The sequence below is a fragment of the Entelurus aequoreus genome, linkage group LG04, assembly GCF_033978785.1.
Source record: "Entelurus aequoreus isolate RoL-2023_Sb linkage group LG04, RoL_Eaeq_v1.1, whole genome shotgun sequence".
In the NCBI taxonomy this organism is placed as follows: domain Eukaryota; kingdom Metazoa; phylum Chordata; class Actinopteri; order Syngnathiformes; family Syngnathidae; genus Entelurus; species Entelurus aequoreus.
The window spans coordinates 29,725,970-29,753,832 of NC_084734.1; the positions used below are offsets into that span (position 1 = coordinate 29,725,970).

At 38.9% G+C, this 27,863-nt stretch overlaps 1 protein-coding gene across 1 annotated transcript; it reads right to left on the reverse strand.

Moving 5' to 3' along the window:
* Positions 1 to 3,279: 3,279 nt before the first annotated feature.
* Positions 3,280 to 27,642, reverse strand: LOC133648450 (serine incorporator 1-like). The gene is made up of 10 exons (XM_062044551.1): positions 27,485 to 27,642; positions 21,410 to 21,571; positions 19,290 to 19,483; positions 16,078 to 16,157; positions 13,209 to 13,346; positions 12,953 to 13,122; positions 10,910 to 11,000; positions 6,849 to 6,990; positions 6,552 to 6,776; positions 3,280 to 4,046 (listed from the first exon to the last, which is right to left on the reverse strand). The coding sequence occupies exons 1-10, from the start codon at positions 27,521 to 27,523 to the stop codon at positions 3,908 to 3,910; spliced, it is 1,380 nt and encodes a 459-aa protein (XP_061900535.1). The 5' UTR covers positions 27,524 to 27,642; the 3' UTR covers positions 3,280 to 3,907.
* Between the last annotated feature and the right edge of the window lie 221 nt (positions 27,643 to 27,863).

Consider the following 27,863-nt stretch of genomic DNA (forward strand, 5'->3'; position numbering starts at 1 on the left):
AGGGTTCGGTTCTTGGCCCTGCACTCTTTAGTATTTACATGCTGCCGCTGGGTGACATCATACGCAAGTACGGTGTTAGCTTTCACTGTTATGCTGATGACACTCAACTCTACATGCCCCTAAAGCTGACCAACACGCCGGATTGTAGTCAGCTGGAGGCGTGTCTTAATGAAATTAAACAATGGATGTCCGCTAACTTTTTGCAACTCAACGCTAAGAAGCCGGAAATGCTGATTATCGGTCCTGCTCAACACCAACATCTATTTAATAATACCACCTTAACATTTGACAACCAAACAATTAAACAAGGCGACTCGGTAAAGCATCTGGGTATTATCTTCGACCCAACTCTCTCGTTTGAGTCACACATTAAGAGTGTTACTAAAACGGCCTTCTTTCATCTCCGTAATATCGCTAAAATTCGTTCCATTTAGTCCACAAGCGATGCTGAGATCATCATCCATGCGTTCGTTACATCTCGTCTCGATTACTGTAACGTTTTATTTTCGGGCCTCCCTATGTCTAGCATTAAAAGATTACAGATGGTACAAAATGCGGCTGCTAGACTTTTGACAAAAACAAGAAAGTTTGATCATATTACGCCTATACTGGCTCACTTGCACTGGCTTCCTGTGCACCTAAGATGCGACTTTAAGGTTTTACTACTTACGTATAAAATACTACACGGTCAAGCTCCTGCCTATCTTGCCGATTGTATTGTACCATATGTCCCGGCAAGAAATCTGCGTTCAAAGAACTCCGGCTTATTAGTGATTCCCAGAGCCCAAAATAAGTCTGCGGGCTATAGAGCGTTTTCTATTCGGGCTCCAATACTATGGTATGCCCTCCCGGTAAAAGTTAGAGATGCTACCTCAGTAGAAGCATTTAAGTCTCATCTTAAAACTCATTTGTATACTCTAGCCTTTAAATAGACTCCCTTTTTAGACCAGTTGATCTGCCGTTTCTTTTCTTTTCTACTCTGCTCCGGGGTGGACCGCTAGCCTGTCCATCGGATGGGGACATCTCTACGCTGCTGACCCGTCTCCGCTCGGGATGGTTCCTGCTGGCCCCACTATGGACTGGACTTTCGCTGATGTGTTGGACTTTCACAATATTATGTCAGACCCACTCGACATCCATTGCTTTCGGTCTCCCCTAGAGGGGTGGGGGGGTTACCCACATATGCGGTCCTCTCCAAGGTTTCTCATAGTCATTCACATTGACGTCCCACTGGGGTGAGTTTTCCTTGCCCGTATGTGGGCTCTGTACCGAGGATGTCGTTGTGGCTTGTACAGCCCTTTGAGACACTTGTGATTTAGGGCTATATAAATAAACATTGATTGATTGATTGATTGATGTATAACACATAAAACATATTTTATTATATTTTGTTGATTTACCTAGCAAAACCATTTTGTCCAACATTTATTGTGATTCATTGTCATTTCATTTCTAAGAGCCATAATAGACCCAACATTCCAATGCATCACACATTCTGTGGTTGTAATTATACATTTGACCAGCAGGTGGAGTCTTGTGCCGAAGCTTCGAGAAATTCTCCAATTGGCTCAAGTGTTAAATGCCTATTGAGGCTTCATCTGACCATCATAAGGTTTTAAATACACTAATGTTGTTTGATATACATAATTACACTGTTTAAAATACACGTTAGTTTTAAATACACAGTAATGTACTTATGTACATATTAAGTTTTAATATACACAATACGGTTTTAAATCCACAATAAGTTGTAAATCAATAATAGTTTAGAATTCACATGAATGTGGTTTTAAATCGACTGTACAGCCCTTACCTTTGGGCTGGTACTGAGGGCGACTGTGTTGACCAGTTTGACGCGCTTAAATGATAGAATGTCCAGTACTGTAGAAATGTGTTTGGATATGACAATCCGTTTATTTCAAGCTGTCTAAATTAAATCAAATGTAAGTTGTATAACAAAGTATGCTAACCTTGAATGGCACATTATCACAGCATTGTCACCACATGACACGACACGGTCGAAAACGGTTTGTCCTCCAATCGCCCCTCCCGTGCTCACACCTGAACCCAATTTAAAGAGGCTACCATGGTAACCGCACCATAGCAACAGTCCCCTTCCCCGTCAACACTTCTTGGTTCTTAACGGGAAGTGGGCGGAGCAATATGCCGAAAAGGAATTTAAACATGCTGAACCCAACAATCAATTAGAGAAAATAAAATAAAAACAATATAAACAAATAAGGAATTTTGGCTCCAACATCGACATTTATTTAAAAAAGTATTTTTCGAGTTAAGTTTTAAAAAAATGTCATCCATCCATCCATCTTCTACCGCGTGTCCCTCTCAGGGTCACGGGGGGTGCTGGAGCCTATCCCAGCTGCACTCAGGCGGAAGGCAGTGCACACCTTGGACAAGTCGCTACCTCATCACAGGGCCAACACAGATAGACGACATTCACACACTAGGGCCCAATTTAGTGATGCCAATCAACCTATCCCCAGGTGCATGTCTTTGGAGGTGGGAGGAAGCCCCGCAGTCACGGGGAGAACATGCAAACTCCACACAGAAAGACCCTGAGCCGGAGGATCGAACTCAAGACTTTCTTAGAGGCACATTCACTAACCCCCGTTTCACTGTGCTTTTTTATTAATAATGTATTTTATGAACATGACCTGTCACAGCGGGCAGCACGGTGGAAGAGGGGTTAGTGCGTCTGCCTCACAATACGAAGGTCCTGAGTAGTCGTAAGTTCAATCCCGGCCTCGGGATCTTTCCGTGTGGAGTTTGCATGTTCTCCCCGTGACTGCGTGGGTTCCCTCCGGGTACTCCGGCTTCCTCCCACCTCCAAAGACATGCACCTGGGGATAGGTTGATTGGCAACACTAAATTGGCCCTAATGTGTGAATGTGAGTGTGAATGTTGTCTGTCTATCTGTGTTGGCCCTGCGATGAGGTGGCGACTTGTCCAGGGTGTACCCTGCCGTCCGCCCGATTGTAGCTGAGATAGGCTCCAGCGCCCCCCGCGACCCTGAAGGGAATAAGCGGTAGAAAATGGATGGATGGATGGACCTGTCACAGCATTAGAGATCAAAGTGTTTTCTCAGGTTTGACCACCAAGTGTCATGATAAAAAATATGAATACTTTCCCACGCCTGCATCTTGGTTTTATTTCTGTTGGTCACATGACTTGTGACCCCACAGCAGCTGTTGGTTCGGCACATGAAGGAGCCTACAAAAGTCATTTTCATTTTTATTCAAACACAAAATTAGTTTTTATGTGATGAGGTTAGAATACATTTTGTCAAAGTAAATAAAGTGTGGAAACAACAAATAACTTAAAAGGCTTCCTACCAAAATAAAACTCATTCACTATCAGCACATCACGTGTGTGTCTACATTTTCTAAAACACAAGCATTGACAATAATTCATTGTGTATCCATAATACAGTATGTACAGTATACATCATGTGACATATACGAGGGACAAAAGTATTGAGACACTTTGATAAAAGTCCCTTTCCTCTTCTGGCAGATCAAAACCTGGTTGGAAGAACACTAAAAATATTTAAATATTGTAGAAAGTCTTCCATCCTTCCGTTTTATGTATACTATTTGAATTCATGTCAGATAAAAATCATGCAACAGTTTTACTAGAGAACAAAGTGTGAATAGCGCATTACGTAGCACACATGGTAATTGTACTATACTTACAATACATAGTAAATGTACTATACTTACAATATGTAGTGTATGTACTATACTTGCAATATGTACTATGGGAACATTACAACAGTGCTGAGGAGTAACAGTAAGAAAGAAATAGTCTGCTTTAAACAACAAGCATGTCATTTCCTGGAAAGAAAACACACATCTAGCTGAGGATGGAGGTGTTTGTGTGTGTGCGTGAATTAGTCAAAGTCCCGGTTGACCAAGACGAGAGGAGCCACCAGGGTCCACACGTAGAGAGCCATGCAGATCCAGCTGGAGCAAACCTTCACCCACACCGACGGCCACTTGCTGGTCATGGCCTCGTAGTTGGAGTCAGGGCTGCACAGGAACAGTACAGTACAGTCACATTTAAATACAGGCGCTCCTTGGTTCTCCATCTTGCCTGTTAGGTATTCAGACTTTTTCCTCAAGCCGACCAGCTATTTTTTTGTCAATATGATTGTGAAAATTATAAATAATGTAATATTGACTCATTATTTGTAAATAAAAAATTTAAAAAAATCTTAAATAATATGTATGTGTTGTGTTAAACCAAGGTAACATACAGAAGTGCTCTTGTTGTAATTGTTTTGGTTTGAAATATCTAACTTTAAACAAGTTGCAAACAGCCACTAAAAATACAAGTCAAAATGTATGTTTATCCCCTCATATTTTATCAATGCAGTGTTTTTAATTCAGTTTTGGTCACAGTCTTTTGACTAAATCGCATTTTAACTTTAGTCAATTAGCCGACTAAATTTTACATTTTAGTCAGCAAACAAATTACAGTACATGTCATTTGAAATTACAGCCTCAAGTCTTTTTGAATACGACGCCTATCTTTGGGCAGTTTCGCCCATTCCTCTTTGCAAGCTCCATCAGGTTGGATGGGAGGTGTTGGTTTTCATCCAGAATGTGTCTCTGAAAATTCCTGCATTCATCTATCCCTCTATCCAGACTAGTCTCCCAGTTCCTGTCGCTGAAAAGCATTCCCACAGCATGATGCTGCCACCACCATGTTTCACTGTAGGGATGGTACTGGCCTGGTGATGACCGGTGCCTGGTTTCCTCCAAACTTGACGCCTGGTATTCACACCAAACAGTTCAATCTTTGTCCCATCAGGCCAGATAATTTAGTTTCTCATGGTCAGATGCATTCTGGTACACTTTTTACCAAGAAATGGCGTCTGTCTGGCCACTATACCATACAGGCCTGATTGGTGGATTGCTACAGAGATGGTTGTCCTTTTGGAAGGTTCTCCTCTCTCCAGAGAGGAATGCTGCAGCTCTGACAGAGCCTCTCTGACTAGACCGAGAGGAATGCAGCAATGTACAGAGACATCCTGGATGAAAACCAACACTTCCCATTCAACTTGATGAAGCTTGAAAGGAGCTGCGGTGAAACTGCCACGCTTTTGGCATCAAATTCAAAAAGACTTGAGGCTGTAATTGCTGCCAAAGGTGCATCAGCAGTAACAGGCTGTCAATATTTATGTAGTTTGTATAAATAATAATAAATAAATAAAAACATTGTCATTTTGGGGTATTGTGTGTTGAATTTTGAGGATAAAAATGAACGTATTCCATTTTGGAATAAGGTTGTAACATAAAATGTGTACAAAGTGAAGCGCTGTGAATACTTTCTAGATACACTGTATTAAATGCATCCAGTTTTGATTTGGCGGTGAGAAATCCAACTTCCTTATCTCACAAAAAAAAAGCATCTGATTGGCTCTCTTTCCTTCTCTCATGCGCTGTTAAAGAGCTGTGATTGGATTTATTCCAAACTTGTCCCACCCATCTACAAGACCAAATTAAATATACTTGGGATTTTGTTTCTGTCAACATTTTTGTGTCGTTTTTGTTTGTTGACTAAATGTGTAATTGTTGACAATGACTACATTTTGTCATTGTCTTAGTCAACTGTGTTTTGTGCTCGTTTTGAGACGTTATCGTCTCATTTTAAAATAAAATACAGTAGGTGTTGACGATAACTAAGACAAAAATCATTAGTCAACGAAATTAACACCGTCGCGAACCTAATATCGTCTCATCTTGTGACCTGAGAGTATTTTGTTTCCATGTACTGCATATTTTGATTGGATGTGTAATTTGTGTAGATGTATATTTTGTAGAGATGTCCGATAATGGATTTTTTGCCGATATCCGATATTCCGTTATTGTCCAACTCTTAATTACCGATTCCAATATCAACCGATACCGATATATACAGTCGTGGAATTAACACATTATTATGCCTAATTTTGTTGTGATGCCCCGCTGGATGCATTAAACAATGTAACAAGGTTTTCCAAAATAAATCAACTCAACTTATGGAAAAAAATGCCAAAATGGCACTGCCATATTTATTTGTATATTGTAGCATCCCGGAAGAGTTAGTCCTGCAAGGGGTTCTGGGTATTTGTTCTGTTGTGTTTATGTTGTGTTACGGTGCGGATGTTCTCCCGAAATGTGTTTGTCATTCTTGTTTGGTATGGGTTCACAGTGTGGCGCATATTTGTAACAGTGTTAAAGTTGTTTATACGGGCACCCTCAGTGTGACCTGTATGGCTGTTGACCAAGTATTCCTTGAATTCACTTGTGTGTGTGAAAAGGCGTAGATATTATGTGATCGAGCCGGCACGCAAAGGCAGTGCTTTTAAGGTTTGTTGGTGCTCTGTACTTCTCCCAACGTCGTGTACACAGCAGCGTTTTAAAAAGTAATAAATTTTACTTTTTGAAGCAGATACCGATCATTTTGAAACCGATACCGATAATTTACGATATTACATTTTAAAGCATTTATCAGCCGATAATATCGGACATCCCTAATATTTTGCGTACCTGTACCAGTTGGTGAGAGTCATCATGATGTAGAGCGAAGCCAGGAACAGCATGAAGTGAAAGAAGGAGTAGGAGTAGGTGACTCCGTCCTTCTCGTTGTCTACAGCTCGGTTGGGGCCACCGCCCTCCTCCAAGCTCTCCGTCTGGGGCCCGTCGTCGATCAGAGCGGACTCGTCATTAGTCAGAGTGAGTTTGTTAATCTGAGCATTGGACGAGTTTCGAATGCTGGAAGAGGAGAGAGCGTGTCAAGCCCAGAAAAAAAAGGATTTGTGTGGCATTAACGTACAGCTTCCTCACCTGGAGTACAGGACACACATGAGGAAGAGGATCAAGCCCACAATGCCTTGGGCGTCCCACCACTGAACTACGTGGTCCTGGCTTTCAGGGGTGGTGGTGTTCAGCCCGATGATGCCCAGAAGGCTCGGGTTACACTTCCTGTCTGTGACACACGAGACAAAAATTGCTTGGAAAAGTGGTTTGTGATAGAAGAGCACATTAATCAGAACCAAGTGTAGGTACTTTATGGAATCACATTTATTCTAATAATACAGGAAAGGGCTCGGCCCATAAAACGTTATCAATATATATCGCAATACACCCATCTATCCATCCATCCATTTTCTAACGCTTGTCCCTTTCGGGGTCGCGGGGGGTTGCTGGAGCCTATCTCAGCTGCATTCGGGAGGAAGGCGTGATACACCCTGGACAAGTCGCCACCTCATCGCAGGGCCAACACAGATAGACAGACAACATTCACACTCACATTCACACACTAGGGCCAATTTAGTGTTGCCAATCAACCTATCCCCAGGTGCATGTTTTTGGAGGTGGGAGGAAGCCTGAGTACCCGGAGGGAACCCACGCAGTCATGGGGAGAACATGCAAACTCCACACAGAAAGATCCCAAGCCCGGGATTGAACTCAGGACTACTCTTGTGAGGCACATGCACTAACCCCTGTACCTCTGTGCTGCCTATCGCAATAGACACTTAATTGAGATCAATAAAAAAAATGTGTTCCATAAAATGTTGAATATACAAATATATTTTTTGGTTGTAGGAAACCAGAAAAAATTAAGAACTCGCGGTCTGGTAAGCTAGTAAAACAGGAGGTGGTCAGTGAGCAATGGGAGGGACATGCTAAACAGCCCATTGCGTAAAAGTATCAACTAACAAGTAAATGTAGTGCTGCAGAGAGCAAACAAATTGTTGATAAAACAGGAAGAGTCCCCCCGAAAGTTTGCCATTCTCATCTTTTCTTTTTAACCCTCCGTTCCCTATTTGGATGTACGTAAACAACAGGTATGAACTAAAGTGCTGGACTTTATAAGTAAAATAAAGAACAAAATATAACAAGTATGCTACTTTAATATAATAATTTGGTCCGGTAATAATTACTGCATAACAAATTATTTTCCATACTTAAATAAGAATAACAGGCCAAATGAAATGTTACACAGACCGCGTAACTTCCTGGCAATAAACTTGCAAAACATTTTTCTTCTCAGGTTTCTGTTTGTATTTTCACAATTTGCACTATTTTGTTACACTTTAAGCATTTCTTATATATTACTTATTTTTTCACCTTGATTTAAAGAGGTTATTGAGGTTTTAGAATTGTGTTTACATTGATTGAGCGTTTCCCATGGTTGACATTTCCTTTCCTTTCTGCCTTGATAGCTGAGGGGATTCTAATCAGAGGAAGGTTACATTTGAAATAAAAATGTTAACATTTAATATATTTTTCTACTGGTCCATATTATATATATAAAATAGGCTGAGAAGTGTGATCCCTGTATAATTGGAACACACCCTCTGGTCCCCCTTCTTGAAAAGGGGGACCGCCAGCCATACTTGCCAACCTTCCCGATTTTCCCGGGAGACTCCTGAATTTCGTGGCCCTCCCGAAAATCTCCCGGGGCAACCATTTTCCCGAATTTCTCTCGATTTCCACCCGGACAACAATATTGGGGGCGTGCCTTAAAGGCCCTGTCTTTAGCGTCCTCTACAACCTTATCCTCCATACAAACAGCGTGCTGGCCCAGTCACATAGTATATGCGGCTTTCACACACACACACACACACACACGTCAACAGCCATACAGGTCACACTGAGGGTGACCGTATAAACAACTTTAATACTGTTACAAATATGCACCACACTGTGAACATACACCAAACAAGAATGACAAACACATTTCGGGAGAACATCTGCATCGTAACACAACATAAACACAACAGAACAAATACCCAGAACCCCTTGCAGCACTAACTCTTCCGGGACGCTACAATATACACCCCCCTCTACCACCAAATCCCCGACCCCCAAACCCGCGCTCCCCCATCTCCCGAAGTCGGAGGTCTCAAGGTTGGCAAGTATGCCGCCACCCCCGGTCGGCCAATCCAGAGGTGCCGCCCCAGACTTCAATGCTATGTTGAAGAGACGTGTCAGCCACAAGTCCCACCACATCCAGAGCTTTGATGTATTCGGGGTGAATCTCGTCCTCTCCTAGGGCTTTGTCACTTTATCTTGAAATCACTAAATATTGTTGGAACTAACTAAACATTAGTGACAAGGGAAGGATGTTTAAATGTATTTGTTTGATTTTTTTTTTTTAAACTAATACTGTAATCATTAGGTAAACTACTTAAGATAGTGTCATGTTCAGTCTCTTTACTGTATGGCTTTATTATTCTTCTCCAGCTATATCCACCTTGGTAATTACTTCCAAGTTCCAACTGTCAGGCTGTCCCTGCGTTTAAAAATATAGTCAACAGTCACAGTACTAAGACTGTGTGCGCAATGTTTTTAGTTTTTAGCTCAAAGCCTTCATGATGTTTGTATGTTGTATGTATTTTATGTATTTGTACCTTGTTTTCCTGTTGTACCTTGTTTTTCCTGTTGTACCTTGTTTTTTACTGTTGTACCTCGTTTTACTGTTGAACCTTGTTTTTAAAGGCCTACTGAAATGAAATGTTCTTATTTAAACGGGGATAGCAGGTCCATTCTATGTGTCATACTTGATCATTTCGCGATATTGCCATATTTTTGCTGAAAGGATTTAGTAGAGAACATCGACGATAAAGTTCGCAACTTTTGGTCGCTGATAAAAAAGCCTTGCCTGTACCGGAAGTAGCGTGACGTCACAGGTTGTGGAGCGCCTCACATCTGCACATTGTTTACAATCATTCCCACCAGCAGTGAGAGCGATTCGGACCGAGAAAGCGACGATTACCCCATTAATTTGAGCGAGGATGAAAGATTTGTGGATGAGGAAAGTGCGAGTGAAGGATTAGAGGGCAGTGGAAGCGATTCAGATAGGGAAGATGCTGTGAGAGGCGGGTGGGACCTGATATTCAGCTGGGAATGACAAAAACAGTAAATAAACACAAGACATATATATACTCTATTAGCCACAACACAACCAGGCTTATATTTAATATGCCAAAAATTAATTCGCATAACAAACACCTCCACTCTCCCGTCCATATAACCCACCAATACAACTCAAACACCCGCACAACACACTCAATCCCACAGCCCAAAGTACCGTTCACCTCCGTAAAGTTCATACAGCACATATATTTCCCCAAAGTTACGTACGTGACATGCACATAGCGGCACGCACGTACGGGCAAGCGATCAAATGTTTGGAAGCCATAGCGTACTCACGGTAGCGCGTCTGCTATCCAACTCAAAGTCCTCCTGGTTGTGTTGCTCTAACCGGCCATTAATACACCGATCCCACCTACAACTTTCTTCTTTGCTGTCTTCATTGTTCATTAAAAAAATTGCAAAAGATTCACCAACACAGATGTCCAGAATACTGTGGAATTTTGCGATGAAAACAGACGACTTAATAGCTGGCCACAATGGTGTCCCAATATGTCCGCTACAATCCGTGACGTCACGCGCAAACGTCATCATACCGAGACGTTTTCAGCAGAATATTTTGCGGGAAATTTAAAATTGCACTTTACTAATCTAACCCGGCCGTATTGGCATGTGTTGCAATGTTAAGATTTCATCATTGATATATAAACTATCAGACTGCGTGGTCGGTAATAGTGGGTTTCAGTAGGCCTTTAATGACTACTGCTGCAAACCAAATTGCCCCTCGGGGACAATAAAGATTTTCTAAGTCTAAGTATTGTCCATTGTTTTGTGTTTGTATGATCTCACTGTCAAATGGACAAAAAAAAAGATGTCTTTCTAAAACCACTTCTGCCTCTGCAGTCGGGGTCCAACTATTTACAAACTTAAAGGCGGGGTTTTTGAACTTTTGAACATTGTGTTCCAAAATGTGCTTTTGGCTATTGATTAGTTTTCTTGTTTTTTTTTTTCAAGGCAGGTCTTACCAGGCTCGTTGGTCATAGCAGACCAGGTCAAGTACATAGTGTACAAGGTCACCAGGGACGACTGCAGCAGGCCAGACCTGGGCTGGGACTCCTTAACATACACATAACAGATGCCAGTAATTAAAACATGTACAAACACGATGGGCCTGATCTACTAAGACCCAAATAGTACTAAATAGCTTGCACAAGGTAAAAAACTGACTACAATTAGTGGGCGTGTTGCTGGTGATCTACTAAGACTGTGTGCGCCATTGATAAGTTCAAAAGCGTATTATACCAGCTGTCACTATGGACACACTCATTTCCCTTCACATTCATGTTATCATATGCTCCGATGGTCCAGTCTGTGCTGTTCCGTTACGTTGTGGAATATGCAGCAGACAAATATAATATGAACCACCTTTACTGAGCGGTACAAAAGTGTGATCTAGACATCAGAACCTATTTTTAGCACGCCGAATGTGCGCTCTGGGAGGCTCCGGTGTTGTGATGGTGCATCTGGAAAAATCCAGGTGCAAGAAAATGCATATAGCAAGATGGGTATTTTTATATATAAAAAAGTAACGCCAATAAAAAAGGCAGGCAGACACCAAATCAAATCAATCTAATTTGTTTGAATCAGCTCCTCAAGTCATCTCACAGCTATAGAACTAAGGCTGAATGATTTTGAGAAAAAACTTAATAGCAATTTTTCTCTCCAAAATTGCAATTGCGATTCGGCTTTTATATTTTATACATAAAAATGCATAAAACTGCGAAAATAATGAGTGAAGGAAGACATGTTACTTTTAGACTTTCCATCAACATATTCTTGTCTCAAGGTGCCACACATTAGAACAATATGCAATAATTTACTTTAAAATATCTTTGGCTTTCTGCAAACAGACTTTTTTTTGTCTACATCAAGCTCTTAAACTTAAGAAATATTCGATAAAACTATACAATGTTTATAATGTAATTTAATCATAATCTATAATAACACAATTAACCATTTAAAAGGATATCAACTTTTATTTGTCATCACATTACTGTAGAATTGTTTAGCATTGTACTGTAATTGGAATGTAAATACGTTTGTTATCCTAATAAATAAACAACAAATATGTCAAAAAAGTATGTAAGCAAAAATTTTACTTAAATAGATATTGAACATCTTAATTAAAGTGCATTTTTTTCCTAGTGTTTTTGTTTATTGTCACCACAACGGCATTCTCACTCGTTCGTCCGTGTTGATGGGCTCATATCGCCCATCCGATTTGAAGCTGAAATATTCCCACAACGGGACATTTGGCTTAATAACCATGTTTTTCCTCCTATTTTGTGTTACTTAACACGCTCAGGTGCTGAGAACAATGAACAAAGTAAGACGTCTTTCTTCCTTTTTGAAGCGAGAGACGAACAAACACGAGGCTCAAAAATTCTGATTGGCGAACATAGCTGTCACTCAAATGCCGGTCAAGAAGAATTAAGAAGAAAAAACCCTCTTACGGATATTTATCGCACAAATTAAAACTTCGATGTCAATTCGATTTTGATTAATCGTGCAGCTCTATACAGAATTATAAAATGATATTGCTGATATGACGACATGGCTTAATATTTGTATTTCTGACAGTCCAAATATGTTGACACGTACAGACAGTATTCTCTCTCCATCGTGTCTTTGTAGTGCTCGCCTCCTTTCTAATAGCCATTTGTGTTTGACTGTTCCAGCATTTTAGACGTGCTAAATATAGACGCAAAACAGCGGCCGCAGAATAGTGCTAAATAATCATAATTGCATCTCTTCCTCCCAGTATTGTGGGCGTTCTGATAATCAGCATATATTCTGCATACACATGAAGACAAACACGCTAAATGGACTGCGCCCTCTATTTTGCTCATTTAAGAGACACAATCCTTTGCACACGAGCTCAGCAGATCAACTTTGCATGCGCTATCAAGTTTGCATTTGTTTTAATACACGCAAACCTTTAGGAGTTAAGGACCAATGTTGATTATGCATATTAAGTTTGCATTAATGTGTGAAAAAAAATGTATTACCTGGATTTGAGGTAGGACCGACAGAACAGAGGCTCCGAGGCAGAGCAGCATGTTGATGCTGATGAAGACCTTGTTCTCAGTGCATCCGTCAGAGTGGGTGTAGTAGACATAGAACAGGACCACAGCCACCAGAGACAGCACATAGTTTAGTGCTGTGACTGACAACAGGGCTGCCAACATAACAAATACTCCTTAGTACAACTGTTCCAGGTATGAAATGTTGCAATTCAGTTTTCAGTGTGGTCAAAGTGCATACCTGCATACCAGCAGCGAGAGTTGCCCTCTTCCATCTTCTCCACCCATGACTCATTCCAAGAATGTGCAAAGTCAATAAGTAAAACCAGCTGGATGAGAATGAAGCAGAAGGCACCGGCCATACCGATATAGAACCACACTGGAGGAGAGAAAAAGACACGTTACAGTCGCTTCTCTACAATCAGCTTCAGTTGCTCCAACAGTTCTCCACTACTCTTTTAGAACATCAGTCAGAACAACCCAAAACTGAATAGGGGACTCACCTGGAGTGCAGCGACTCTTGAAAACTATTCAAGATTGGTTGAGAAACATGGCCACAAATTATTTTCTAATACACAAGATTATGGATTATGTGCCCTGTAGTTTAAGTGTACCACGCCAAGAGCCAGTGTTTATTTCGACCAGTATATTTTTTTATGTATTCAAGTTTGTCATTTATGTCAAGTAAATTCATTGAAGTGTAGTCTAGTTTTGGTTGACTCAATTACCCAACATTTACGTTACCAAAAATAACTCAAATGTAGTCCAATAAAATGTAAAGACTCAAGCATCTTTGAAGCTTCTATGAAGGTTCCATGCAAAGCATCTCAATAATGACATTAATAAAAAAATAGACATGTTCTCAATGAATATATCACTAACTTGTGAATGTTGTAGCCTAGAAAGGCCTGACTTTGCAGCAGCTTTTTCAGAATGCTGCAGCAAAAGTTGCAGTTGATTTTTTCAGTAACATTGCAACTTGTGCTTTCATGAACTTGCTACCAATGTTTTAAGTGCTCTTTATAAACTTAACCACAAAAAAGGACAGAATTTCAACAAATTAAATATGCTTTTTGCACACAAATGTCTGCATTGGAAACAAATGTTGATGCTTCACATTTTTTATACAAGAGTATGAAGTAGTGATGGGTTGATGAGGCGTCATGAAGCGTTTCGACACATTGCAAAACTGTATTGCTACTGTGTCACTAAATACTGACATCTGCTGGACATTAAAAATCCCTACAGGCAACCTATGGACCGACTCAACTGACACTGATTTTATGACCTAGTATATACAATAATATAAACCAAGTCATTGTATTTCATTTAGGATTATTTCATATCTTCATTTAAATAAAAATATATTTGTATCTTTTTTAGATACAGTCAATAAATAATGTGAACATGTATCATAACATGGAAAACTAAGAACGTGTTGTGAATGAGGATGCTTGTGGACTGGGAATTTTTTTATTTTTTTACACATTTTTATTAAATAAAAACAGTTTTTCCAACGTATTAAATTTTAGATGTTTTCTCTTAGTTATTATTTCTCCGGCTGTAGACAAGACCCGCTCACAGGCAATGTTCCCTCTAATTGTTCATGTGTCTGAGCAAACACAAAAACTCCCTGAGCATTCAGTGGAGCACATGTGAGCAACATCACACGTGGCAATACCAGCAGCACACCTGTCTCAAACCAATCTTTTATAATAACACTCAAATGAGAGGAGTCATTTTCATGAGATTATTTTGGAATATTAGTGATTCGGCCCACTTGTAATGAAAATAAAAGAAATCTTGTTTTTCATAAGCTATGGATTAGTATTGTACAATATGTCTGGGTGGTGGTCCTGCTTTGGAAATCATTTGTACCCCTTTCAGAGATCACATTTAGTTCCCCTTAAACATCCTCATGTTGCACAATGAAATGTAAGCATAGGATGAAGTGTGCATTCCTGTAACTTTCTCTAGTAACAGCCTTCCATGATTAATATAAATAAATTAACATTAATAATAAATGACAGTAGAATAAGCACACGTATGACTGAGGAGTCATAGTGTAACTTTGTGTGGTGTTTGAGTTGTCCGACTTTTTGTGTGGCCATAAACGCACCAGTGGTTTAGTGGTATGTGTGTTGGTGACAGATGACAAGTTGATTTTGGCCTGGTTTGTATGGCAGAAAATGACTAGTTTTTCGAGATATACGTTTTTTACTCATGTTTTTGGTGTGGTTATGGTCGAATATAAACAGTTTTGCTCAATAAAGCGATCGATATAATTCCTGTCCTCGAAGCATCTCGATAGACGTTACAATAATTGAACGGTGTTGACGAACATCGTTAGGGCCGCTTGTTGTCACTGTCACACAGAGTTGCATTGCAAAATTACACAAAATAAATGTGTTTATTTTGTTTAGAATTCAGATGGGTTTGATTTGGTGCGCGGGATATATTTGCTATGCGCAGAGGACGCTTGAGCAGTGCGCAATTGCGCAGGCGCGCACCTTAGAGGGAACGTTGCTCACAGGGCACAGAGGAGGCGTCAGTGCGACACAGTTCGCGTATCAGTCACATGACCAAAACAGCTCACGATCGGTCACGTGACTTTCTAAAAGCGGTACGCGCACCGACACAGGGTTTCGCTCTTTGAGCTTGACGCATGCGCCGATGCATCGGTGTTGCCGGACCCATCACCAGTATGAAGCCTATCTTAAAAGTAGACAATAGATGGCAGTTATAAGTCCATTTGCTTAAACTCATTGACAAATTACTGTACGGTTTTATTTATTTAGAACTTCTAAATAGAAACGAATAATATTATAGAAACAAAAACTACCAAAGGCTGTCTAATTGTCGACCGACAATCTCCGTGTTGATCCAACATAAATTGTCATTCTTGTTCAAAGCTGGGGTACACTTTGCGCGTACCCCAGCTTTAAACATTTGTGAACTGTTGGGCGTCATATGTAAGTCATAACTGAAACTGGCGAAAAACAACAAAATGCGGACTTGGAGAGTATAAAAGTGTACAAGCGGATACAAGGGTCCAAATGCGTGCACTTGCAAAATTTAGTTTATGTACTGTATATAGACATGTGAGTTACCAGTTGTGAAGGGACCCTCTGCAATGAAAAAGGATCCGATGATGATGGCAGCAGCCGCTGCAAACTTGAAAAGCCAAAATCTGAAAAGGACAAGGATTTAAAATACTGTAAGTACAGAGGCACTATGCTAAATATACCCTGTACTAATGACCAGACAATTATACCTTCGAAGTACCAATTTAAAATGTTATACACTCACTTTCACACCTACAGGAATTTTAGGCTCATGAAATAACCACACAAAGGTTAAACATAGGTCAACGGTTTGTATACGCTTATTTTTGGCATCAATCTCATATTCATTTTGGGCCTTTATTGACTTATTTGAACCTTTCTTTTACCATGATAAGTTGATTACACAATGTGCACCTTCAATGACTTATTAAAAAACAAGATATGAACAAGTTTGAATTTATTTGGGTCTTTCACAAATGCGGCTTTGGTGCTTCCGGTTCGCACTCACTGAAACAAATTATATGTAATGGAACTGCGGTGGTATGCATTGTTACTCAATATGTACCTGCTTTGCCAGAGAATAAGACCAAGTATTGTTATACGGTCAATAACACTCATCATTAATACATTGAAAATTTACAGTTAATATATATGATCGTATCGGACGGGCTCACTCATGATTAGTATCTGAATCGGCAGCATAAAACCTTGATCGCAACATCCTTACATCTAACAATGCTAAAAAGCTGGGTCCATGCCAGGAAACCAACCAGCAAACTCTGCCAAGAAGAGTGGACAAATATTCAAACATAATTTTTATGATTATTAAAGAAAGGTATTGATAAAGCAGAGGTGAAACTTGCTAAGGGTTACTAAATATTAGTGTGGGTGTATGTTTATATATTTGAACATGCATTTAGAATGTTGGCCACGTGGAAATTAGAGAACTTGTGCAGACAATTTTAAGTATTGAAGATGAACAATATCAATGAATCAATCAAAAGTAGGGCTCAAATAAACCATTTAAGGCCGCCAATGAATATAAGATTTATGTCAATAAGAGTTTATGTCAATATTAAGGATGTAACAATATAAAAATGTCATATCACGGTAAGCGTGACCAAAATTATCACTGTTATTATTTTTGCAATATTGTTGAATGTGCTCAAAAAGTACTGACCGTATTTTTCGGACAATAAGTCGCAGTTTTTTTTATAGTTTGGCCGGGGGTGCGACGTATACTCCGGAGCGACTTATGTGTGAAATTATTAATACATTACCATAAAATATCAAATAATATTATTTATCTCATTCACGTAAGAGACTAGCCGGATATCAGCAATTGTCAACCAATGAAAATTCGGCGGAGGCGGGTCATGGCAGAAGTGCATTGTGGGAAAAGAAGATGCTACCTGCTACGGTACTACTTCCACCATTTCAACATTGGCGTTAACTTATAAAAACAAAGGGCTGAACAAAAGGAAATCATATATATATACACATATATATATATAGGTTACAAGCTGGAAGTAGTGAAATATGCAGCAGGAAACGGCAATCGAGCAGCAGAAAGAAAGTTTGGAGTAAACGAGGAACTTGTAAAGGACTGGCGAAAAGCGGAGGCTACTATTACTGAAATGAAGAAAACTAAAAAAGCTAATCGCGGGCTAAAAGCTAGGTGGCCACAGCTCGAGGAACAAATTCACAAATGGGTGCTTGAACAACGTGCTGCCGGGAGAGGCTTGTCAACCGTACAGTTGCGTCTTTTTAGTTGCTTCACGGCAACCGGGAGAATGCGCCATGCAACTTTTCTGGATGTCATTGGATGGATGGACAAAGCATGGGCTTCAGTGACAACCGAAACCATCCTGTCCGGATTCAGAAAGGCTGGAATAATTGGAACTGCAACTGACAATGACTGACGTAAGCGACGTACCGATAGAAGGAAGCGGCGCATTGTCTACCTTTGGAGTTGGCAGAGTTGTTTAGAAGCGACACTGAGGAAGAAGATTTCATCGGATTTAGCGATCAGGAGTGACAGATTCTTTGGTAAACGCAAACAATCATACATTACAAATATATACAAATAAATAGCATGTTCTATATGTTATAGTTATTTGAATGACTCTTACCATAATATGTTATGTTAACATACCAGGCACGTTCTCAGTTGGTTATTTATGCGTCATATAACGTACACCAGGGGTGTCCAAACTTTTTCCACTGAGAGCCGCACACGGAAAAATTAAAGCATGAGGCCGCGTTGAAATTTTTCATTTTCAATTGCCAATAATTCATTATAACATTCATTTTTGAAAAACAAATTTTTTTTGGGAGCAATAGCAAAAAAAGAAAAAGAAAGACAAAAGAAATAAAACAGCCTGCATGGGAGCTTTGTATCAACATTGCAATTTTCTCTCGTGAGATTTCACCTCATTCCACTTTTTTAATTTAAAAATGCAATAGCATTTCCAGAATGTGTGGCGGGCCGGTAAACAATTAGCTGCGGGCCGCACTTTGGACACCCCTGACGTACACTTATTCAGCCTGTTGTTGACTATTCTTTATTTATTTTAAATTGCCTTTCAAATGTCTATTCTTGGTGTTGGATTTTATCTAATAAATTTCCCCCTAAAATGCGACTTATACTCCAGTGCGACGTATATGTTTTTTTCCTTCTTTATTATGCATTTTCGGCACATGCGACTTATACTCCGGAGCGACTTATGCTCCGAAAAATACGGTATACACACACTGAAATCTTTTGACTAGATTTTTTTTCTTTAATAACTAAAATAAGTAGATAGACTGTTGGAAAACCCACTATTTTGCATGTTTTGTTTTTCCTATGCTTCATTGATAGTTTTTAGTCCAAGTATTGTATCTGTTTTAATAGCTAAGCTTCTATGGTTTTAAAAGCCGGTGTGTAATGTAGCACTTCAAGATTAAAAAATGATTTAATATGTTAGTTTAATATCTTAGTTGCTCAGAAAGCAATGTGTTTGTACAAGTTTAGATTGGGGTATGTTGTTTCTTAATTGGGAAATATGTAAATGACTCTTGTTTTCATGTTAGCGTTTAAGCTAGTGAGCTGGCATCAACAGGTCTGTGAGTTGATCAAAGTGCCATCCCGTTTTTATGATCATTTTAATTTAAAGCGGTAATAATAAGTCAGGTTTTTACCGCTTTTACCATTAATACCATTTATCGTTACATCCCTAGTCAATATGTATGTTTGCTGCAGTGTTTGTTCTCACCCGTTATGCAGTGCAGCTCGAGGGTCCTTGCTGCTCTTGACTTTGATCATGAGCAGAGAAAAGAGAAGGAAAAACATGGCCATTCCGAAGCAAATGCGGTACACAGCCTTGTAGCCGACCAACACGTCACAGTTCACGTGGCCTTCCACTCCGGGAATGGATGAACCCATTCCTCCCTCACAGAATCCTGGAATCTAAAGGAAGACATGAACGCAACAAATGTCAACGCAGTTGAAATCGGAGTAAAGGAGGAAAAGCTTCCATGTAATGATTCTCTCTTTTAAGGCCAAGTTCACACTGCAGGTCAGCAATATTCCCCCCCAATTTTTCATGTGTCTGAGCAAACACACAAACTCCCTGACCATTGATGATGATGATGATGATGATGATGATACTGTGGCCACACCAGTATCACAACTGTCAAAAACCTGAGATCATAACAATTTGAATATGAGTGATTTTGCCAACCTAAAATGAAAATGAGCTGTGTAGTAGTGCAGTTCACACAATGTGCAGGCATTCTTGTTTGTTTTCATGCCTTCTACAAGCATGGGATGCTTGTAGAAGCAGACCCCTCCGGTTCAGCTTACTGAAAAGAGTCAGGGTTTTTTTAGTTCCCAAAAGTAAAGTACCAGTAGAATTAAAAAAAACAAGTTGCCTCTATATCGAAGCTATTATCATATATTTCTGATTTATAACACCATTAGACTTCCAAAGTTGGCGAGTAAATAGAAATGATCAATATAGTATAAAGCTCAGTTTCCCAAGCCAAATGAACAAGCCAATGACGTGATTCGTGACGTAAAGGTGGGAACCAGATATCCCATCCCCATCAACAACAATGCAAATCATGCAGACTTTGTGAGAGCCAACAACGATTACTATGGGACAAATGATGATCCAGAACCTTATATTTTTTAGGTTGAATATAAGGAGTAAAAGCTACAAGTTTTAGAAGCTCTGCTCAACGAATCCAGCTTTCGTGATATACCAAACATCATGTAGCATTATTGCTTCGTACTGAACAAGAAATACAAACTACGAACAAACAAAAAAGATCACTTACTGCACAATGTCTGCTCTCATCGGGATGACCACTGATAGGATGTTCATATCTTCTCGTTTAGATGACAATTAATCATAATCCACATGGAGGGTTAAAAGGAAAAGTTGCTGCCTGCACATCAGTCTTTGGTGGTTGTGTCTTTGTCTCCATCTCCAAGTATAAATTGAATGTCACAGATGAACAACTTCTAGTTTTATGGCTTAATCCTCCTTTTATTCAAATGAGAGGCATGATATATAATCTAGAATAAACTTCCATCAGCTGTGACGCAATGCAGCACCAGCAGTAGCAGAACGGACAGTTCAATATAGCAGCATACGCTAGTTAGCTGTTATTAATGCACCGCAAAAAAATTGTTTGTCTGTGTTAGCACTTATTATGGCAATAGCGTTAATATTTAGTTAATATTCAGGTCAAGACATGTAAATGTAGTATTTTTGGTGAGTTTTGAATGGTTATTTAAAAGGCTTTGTGGGCGTAATAGAGGAACCCCTATTGACTCGATTGTTAGCTGGCTTTTTTACATTAATTTACGATTTCAAATGCATAGAAAAAAGGAAAACATGTGTCCTTGTCTTACAAAAGGATTGTGAATGATAAACAGCACATCTCTTTCTATTGTTTTGCATATTTCCAGTATGACTCATCTGCTGATATGGTCAGAGTGCAGACAAGTTCCCCCGTGATGTCCTCAAACCTTGAATCTACAGAAATTGCCAAAGACATTCAGAAAATTCTAAATGAAGTTGTGGCATCCTGTGTTGTTTAGACAATATTTTCACATACTTTGCAGATTGGAAATACAATTGGATATGGTTTAATGGATACAACAAAACAATTAAACATTAAGTCAGCTTGTTTTTTTCATTATACTGGTACTTTAAGGAGCTTGGGACATCATTTTACCACAAAAGTCATGAACAGTTTTCAGGGTGTGCTAGAAAAGAAGTGTTTGGCAGTTGTCGAACCATCCTGAAGTCCACAAACATGGAAATAAATCTGGAAAGAATGTGTGCCATAATGACAACAACTTTTCAATGTTCACTTTTGTTACCTTCTTCAAGTGTTCCTCCATGCCTGGCATCAGCATGATGCAGGCGATGCCCACTCCCAGCAGCAGGAAAAAGGCGTAAATGAGGCGAGTCACCGTTGAGTTGTTACCACTCGGACAGCAGCGACACAGCAGGCAGGGGGCGCTGCCGCACAAACAAGGAATCTGTGCAAGCCACACCACCTCAATTAGGTTAATATTAACATATTTGAAAATGATAAAGTAGTTACAATATATTATTTATGGTAATATTAGCACAATTATGATGCCATTCATGTTACTATTCACACATTTCAAACTTTACATGTGCGTTTTATTACTATGGTCGGTATTTTTGATGAAAGAAAGAATGTATGTAAATATATCTACAGTATGTTAGTTAACACATTTCAAATACCAAGAAGATGTAATCAATGAGTATGTACTGTATGTATGTATGTTTGTATGTATGTATATCTATCTATCTACAGTATGTTAACACATTTCAAATACCAAGATGTAATTAATGTTTAAATTAGCTCAGAAAAGGTGAAAAAACGAAAGTAAGTCATTCATGTTAATATTAGCACATTTAAAATCAAAGATTGACCAATTATCTGCACTGATATTTGGCATTTTGACATGTATTGGTGTAAGCCTCTTTTTATCAGTATCAGTCTTTTTGTTTTTAACAACTGTAACATGACTACATCAGCAGATACAATACATACAAATATTCTACCAGTATTTAGCATAAAAAAAGTAATTGGTAATGTATAGTTATAAACACTGCTCCTGCACCAGCCCATTTTCCCCTTTATCTTCCTTGTGCAGTGTTGGTTGCTTATACACAGTATATATCTTCTGCTTAGTTTCAAAACTAATTTTTTTCGGGAAATCCAGTTTTTGTCCTTTACCGATTCCATTTTGTATGTCTATTTTTGAAATGCTAATGTTGATACTTAAAAAAAGGGTTTGTGAATTCTCCTAATGTTTATGGGGCTAAATTAACCACAACTTTAGCACCGCATAAAACATTGTTGCTATTAGTTTCCTTAAAATGTAAAAAAAATATATACCGTATTTTTCTGAGTATAAGTCGCTCCGGAGTATAAATCGCACCGGCCGAAAATGCATAATAAAGAAGGAAAAAAACATATACAAGTCGCACTGGAGTATAAGTCGCATTTTTTGAGGAAATTTATTTTATAAAACCCAACACCTAGAATAGACATTTGAAAGGCAATTTAAAATAAATAAATAGTGAACAGGCTGAATAAGTGTACATTATACGAGGCATAAATAACCAACTGAGAACGTGCCTGGTATGTTAACGTAACATATTATGGTAAGAGTCATTCAAATAACTATAACATATAGAACATGCTATACGTTTACCAAACAATCTGTCACTCCTGATCGCTAAATCCGATGAAGTCTTATACGTCTAGTCTCTTACGTGAATGAGCTAAATAATATTATTTGATATTTTACGGTAATGTGTTAATAATTTCACACATAAGTCGATCCTGAGTACTAGTCGCACCCCCGGCCAAACTATGAAAAAAACTGCGACTTATAGTCCGAAAAATACTGTATATATATTTAGAGCCTTGTCCTTTTTTTGGTAGCATATACTATTCATGTTTAAATAACTTCTACCGCAAATGAATATCGACTCCAAATATCGGCTCCAAATATCGGTTATCGGGCTCCTTGACTGATAACATTCAGTATCAGGCCTGAAAAAACATATCGGTCGATCTCTATTTAAAATGCCAAGATTGTATTACTGTTAATGTATATCAGTACATTTTAAATGCTATATAACTTAAGGCAGTCATTCTTAAACTTGGGTACCTGTACCAATAATGGTACACGGGCACCATCTAGTGCGGGGGTCAGCAACCCGCGGCTCACTAGTGCTACCCTAGTGGCTCCCTGGAGCATTTTTAAAAAAGGATTGAAAATGGAAAAAGATGGGGGAAAAATATTTTTTTTGTTTTAGTATGTTTTTTGTTTGAGAACAAAAATGACACAAACCTTCTCAATTGCTAGAAAGCCCACTGTTTAATATATCTATACCTGATGACAGTATTTGGTGAACACCGTTTTTTCCTACTAATTTCGGCGGTTCTTGAACCCACCACCACAGTGTGGACTGTGACGCGACAGTTTGTTTACATGAAAAATCTTCCACTCATTCTTTGTCTCATTTTGTCCACCAAATGTTTAATACGGTGCGTGAATGCACAAATGTGCGCTTTGTTGATGTTGACTTGTTGTAATGCTAATCAGGCATATTTGATCAGTGCATGACTGCAAGCTAATACATGCTAATACAAGGTTACCTGTATGTACAAATTGCATCATCATGCCTCATTTGTAGGTATATTTGAGCTCATTTAATATCATTTGCGTTTATCCTCTTTGTATATAATTTAGATGTGCATGTGATTGTGATTTAGGGCTATATAAATAAACATTGATTGATTGATTGATTGATGTCTCATGACACATTCTGTATGTAATATTGGCTGCATTTCAGATAGTTGTTTGTGTGCCATGTTGTTCCAGACCACAGCAAACATTTCCATGATGTTCCAGACCACAGCAAACATTACCTAGCTTGCCAAAGATTATAATAAATCTATTAAAAGAGACAGCCTGCCGTTTCCTTTAACATGGACACACACATCTATCTATGCCTTTGGCCATTAAAAGCCAGTAATTTCCAGGAGTTAGTTATCTCACCTTCTGAGCAGCCTCTGATTTACTAATGGTTTCTAATGTTGTAAAAATGTGTAGAATAACTATTACATTTCAACATTTCTGTCAACGAAGATTTGCTTCAGCCTGTGACACAGTCATTTTGATAATAGGCTATTATAGCGAATATATACACTTACGTCATGCGTTGCCTTCATTATAAGACTTATATGCGGCTTTTCATTTTTTGCGGCTCCAGACAGATTTGTTTTTTATATTTTTGGTCCAATATGGCTCTTTCATTTTGGGTTGCCGACCCCTGCTCTAGTGGTACGCCAAAGAATCATTTAATTAAATTGTTTTATTTTCCTATACTCAAACAGTGTTACTGTTCAAACTGTTTCTAATGTAAAAGTGGCCAAACAAATTAATTATACTTGTTAAATAACACCTCTGCCTTGCTTACAATGAATACTTAGGCTATGTCTACACTAAGCCGGATAACCCCTTAAAGTTAAACGAATAATTATTTAGCCTAAGCCCCGTTTCAGCCACACTAAACCAGCGTTTAAGGTTCCCCTCGGATCATTTTTTACACGGGTAAGTGCTCCGTGTATTTCTTGAATCTCAGGCTCTTAACTTTGTATGGACTCATTGATCGTTTACAAACCGAGTTCGGAGAGGAAGTGACACCACACAGGAAGTGAAGTCAGAAAGAACGCGCCACAGCCAGCTTCATAATAAAGCGGTTTCGTAACTCTGAGCTAACCACTGGAAATATGGAGGCGAGTCATCCAGACATGCCCGTGTTTCTCATTCTTCTACATGTACGAGGAGTGTCCTGACCAGATATCTAGATTCCTAGATTGATTGTTGTCAAATGTTCTTTGTCACATTGTGTACTTTCATGTCCAATAAAGATTTGATGAATTTATGATGGCTCATGTGTGATTCACTACACTAGGGCCCCACAGCACACTGGATTCCAGTTAATTGAAATACTACAACACTGGATATTGTTCAGATAAGTTCAATTTAATTTAAGAACTTGCACACAAAGCAACACTGGAGGTGACTATGACGTGTGCATTTCAGTACGCGCATGCGTACTAGGTCGCGTTGCGCCGGCTGACGGAGGGGGAGAAGGGATCTTGAACGACCATTGTGTGTGTGTGGACACGGATAAGGTTAGGTGGGCTTTACCCTGGATAACCGTAGCCGGCTTAGTGTAGAAGGGGCCTTAAACTGGGACACCTGTACCACTAATGGTACGCAGGCACCATCTAGTGGTACGCCAAAGACTCATCTAATTACGTGGTTTTGTTTTCCTATATTCAAACATAGTGTTACTGTTCAAACTGTTTGTAATGTTACAGTGGTCATACATATTAATAATACTTGTTAAATAACACATTTGTCTTGCTTATTATTAGAGTCCGATAACATCGGCCTGCTGATATTATCGGCCGATAAATGCGTTAAAATGTAATATTGGAAATTATCGGTATGTTTTGGTTTTTTTTTCTTTTGTTTTTTTATTAAATCAACATAAAAAACACAAGATACACTTACAATTAGTGCACCAACCCAAACCCCCCCCCCCCCCATTTACACTCATTCACACTCATTCACACAAAAGGGTTGTTTCTTATTACTATTTCATTATTACTATGCTGGTTCCTACATTATATATCAATATATATCAATACAGTCTGCAAGGGATACAGTCCGTAAGCACACATGATTGTGCGTGCTGCTGGTCCACTAATAGTACAAACCTTTAACAGTTAATTTTACTAATTTTCATTAATTACTAGTTTCTACGTAACTGTTTTTATATTGTTTTACTTTCTTTTGTATTCAAGAAAATGTTTTTAATTTATTTATCTTATTTTATTAATTAAAAAAAAAAAGTACTTTATCTTCACCATACCTGGTTGTCCAAATTAGGCATAATAATGTGTTAATTCCACGACTGCATATATCGGTTGATGTCGGTATCGGTTGATATCGCAGTGTTTCCCACACATTCATTTATTTGTGGCAGCCCGCCACGAAAGAATTAAGGCCGCCACAAAAAAAATATATATATATATATATTTTTTTTGTCCTTTCCAGCTTCTCAGGCAAATCATATAGTTGATGTAGATGCCCATATCGGCTGTTCAGATTTACTTTACAAAAGAGAAGTGTAGGATCAAGATTTATGGAGCTCTTTGTTCAGTGGATCAGATGTTTGATGAAGCTTTGTGTCTATCTACCACCACTACTGTTTTCTGTTTATTTGTTACTGACTGTGGCAGGACACCTCTGCCTCTGTTTCACGTTATGTTATGCTGGTAAATAATATGGTTGTAGTAGTAGGCTAAAGTTAAATTATTTAGTATTCACTAATTAAAGGGGCGGAGCTTTAAGAGACATTTTAGCTTTTATATTTTTATAAGATGTATTTTTTGTAAGAACCACAATTAATAAATATATTTCAGTGAATAACTTATTGTTCAAATCTGTATATAAATATGTACATAAAGTGTTGTAATTATATTGTAAAATGGATGGTTGGATGGATGGATGGATGGATGGATGGACGTTTAAAACAAAACTGTTATTATTAATTAGTAAGTATACATTTTTTTAGCCTTTTTAGAGAAAATCATATCATTGTAGTAAATTATGCAAATTACTCGATGATGTCATGGTGACCACGCCCTTACCCACGCCCCCACCGCCACAGGTATCTTGGCAGTTTATGGGAAACACTGTATCGGTATCGGTAATTAAAGAGTTGGACAATATCGGAATATCGGCAAAAAGCCATTATCGGACGTCCCTACTTATTATGAATACTTAGGCCTACTACCATACTGTATTTTCAATATGGTGGTTCTTGGAGAGCTAAGCTTTTTAGTGGTACTTGGTGAATAAAGTTTGACAACCAATGACTATCAATGTAGACAAGGTCACACAGGGTTAATAACATAGGTTGTTTATGTTAATATTAGTACGTTGTTAATGCTAAAGAGGCGAGTAGGTCCTGACTGTTGCAGCTATTTAATTTATGTCGTTGATGTTTAGCATTCAACAAGGAAAACGACCACAATTACAAGATACGATAATGTTTAGCACTAATGTTTGGTCCAAACGGGAAATGACAACGACATAAAATGGGAGTAAATGGACCATAAAGTTAAAACAATTGCATGTTTCAGTTAGGCTAAAGTAATATACATTTAAAAATGGACGACTTAGATAAGATGTTGTTGATCTGCGTCACAGTAACATCACACGGCCTTACGTCTTTGTCGTTATTGCGCAGTCATGGTCGCGCATAACACAATAACAATAACGTTGACAATAATGTCGTCCTTCATAAAAGCAAATGCTACTCACCCAGCTCGCCATGGAGCACAAGCCCAGAACGGCTCCCATGATGGGTGACGCTTGCGATGTTTTGTTGCTTTCTGAGATGTTTTTGTGAGATTCCAAACACAAGATGGAGGATGGATCGAGTCTTGTTCTTCTTCTGTGGTACGACGCAGGGTCTGCCCATGAACTAACCTGCCGTTGTGTTACTGCCCCCCGCAGGACAAAAAAACTACTACACGTGTCGCCATTGACGTTTATATACACAATTAAGGCAATAATATGATCAAGTAAAATGACACCAAAAGAGGGTGATGGAGTCATATTAGAGCTGTTGTGAAAAGTCAAGACTGACTTATTGCAAAGACCATTGCCCCCATGAATTGATTAACGTGGACCCCGACTT

Bases quoted from the DNA above. Each gene is read 5' to 3' on its own strand.
- LOC133648450 (XM_062044551.1), bottom strand. From the start codon at position 27,523: ATGGGAGCCGTTCTGGGCTTGTGCTCCATGGCGAGCTGG. The intron at 16,158-19,289 runs GTGAGAACAAAC...TGTCCTTTTCAG, and splicing joins CGAGCTGCACTGCATAACGG to ATTTTGGCTTTTCAAGTTTG. The intron at 13,123-13,208 runs GTATGCACTTTG...TTATGTTGGCAG, and splicing joins CTCTCGCTGCTGGTATGCAG to CCCTGTTGTCAGTCACAGCA.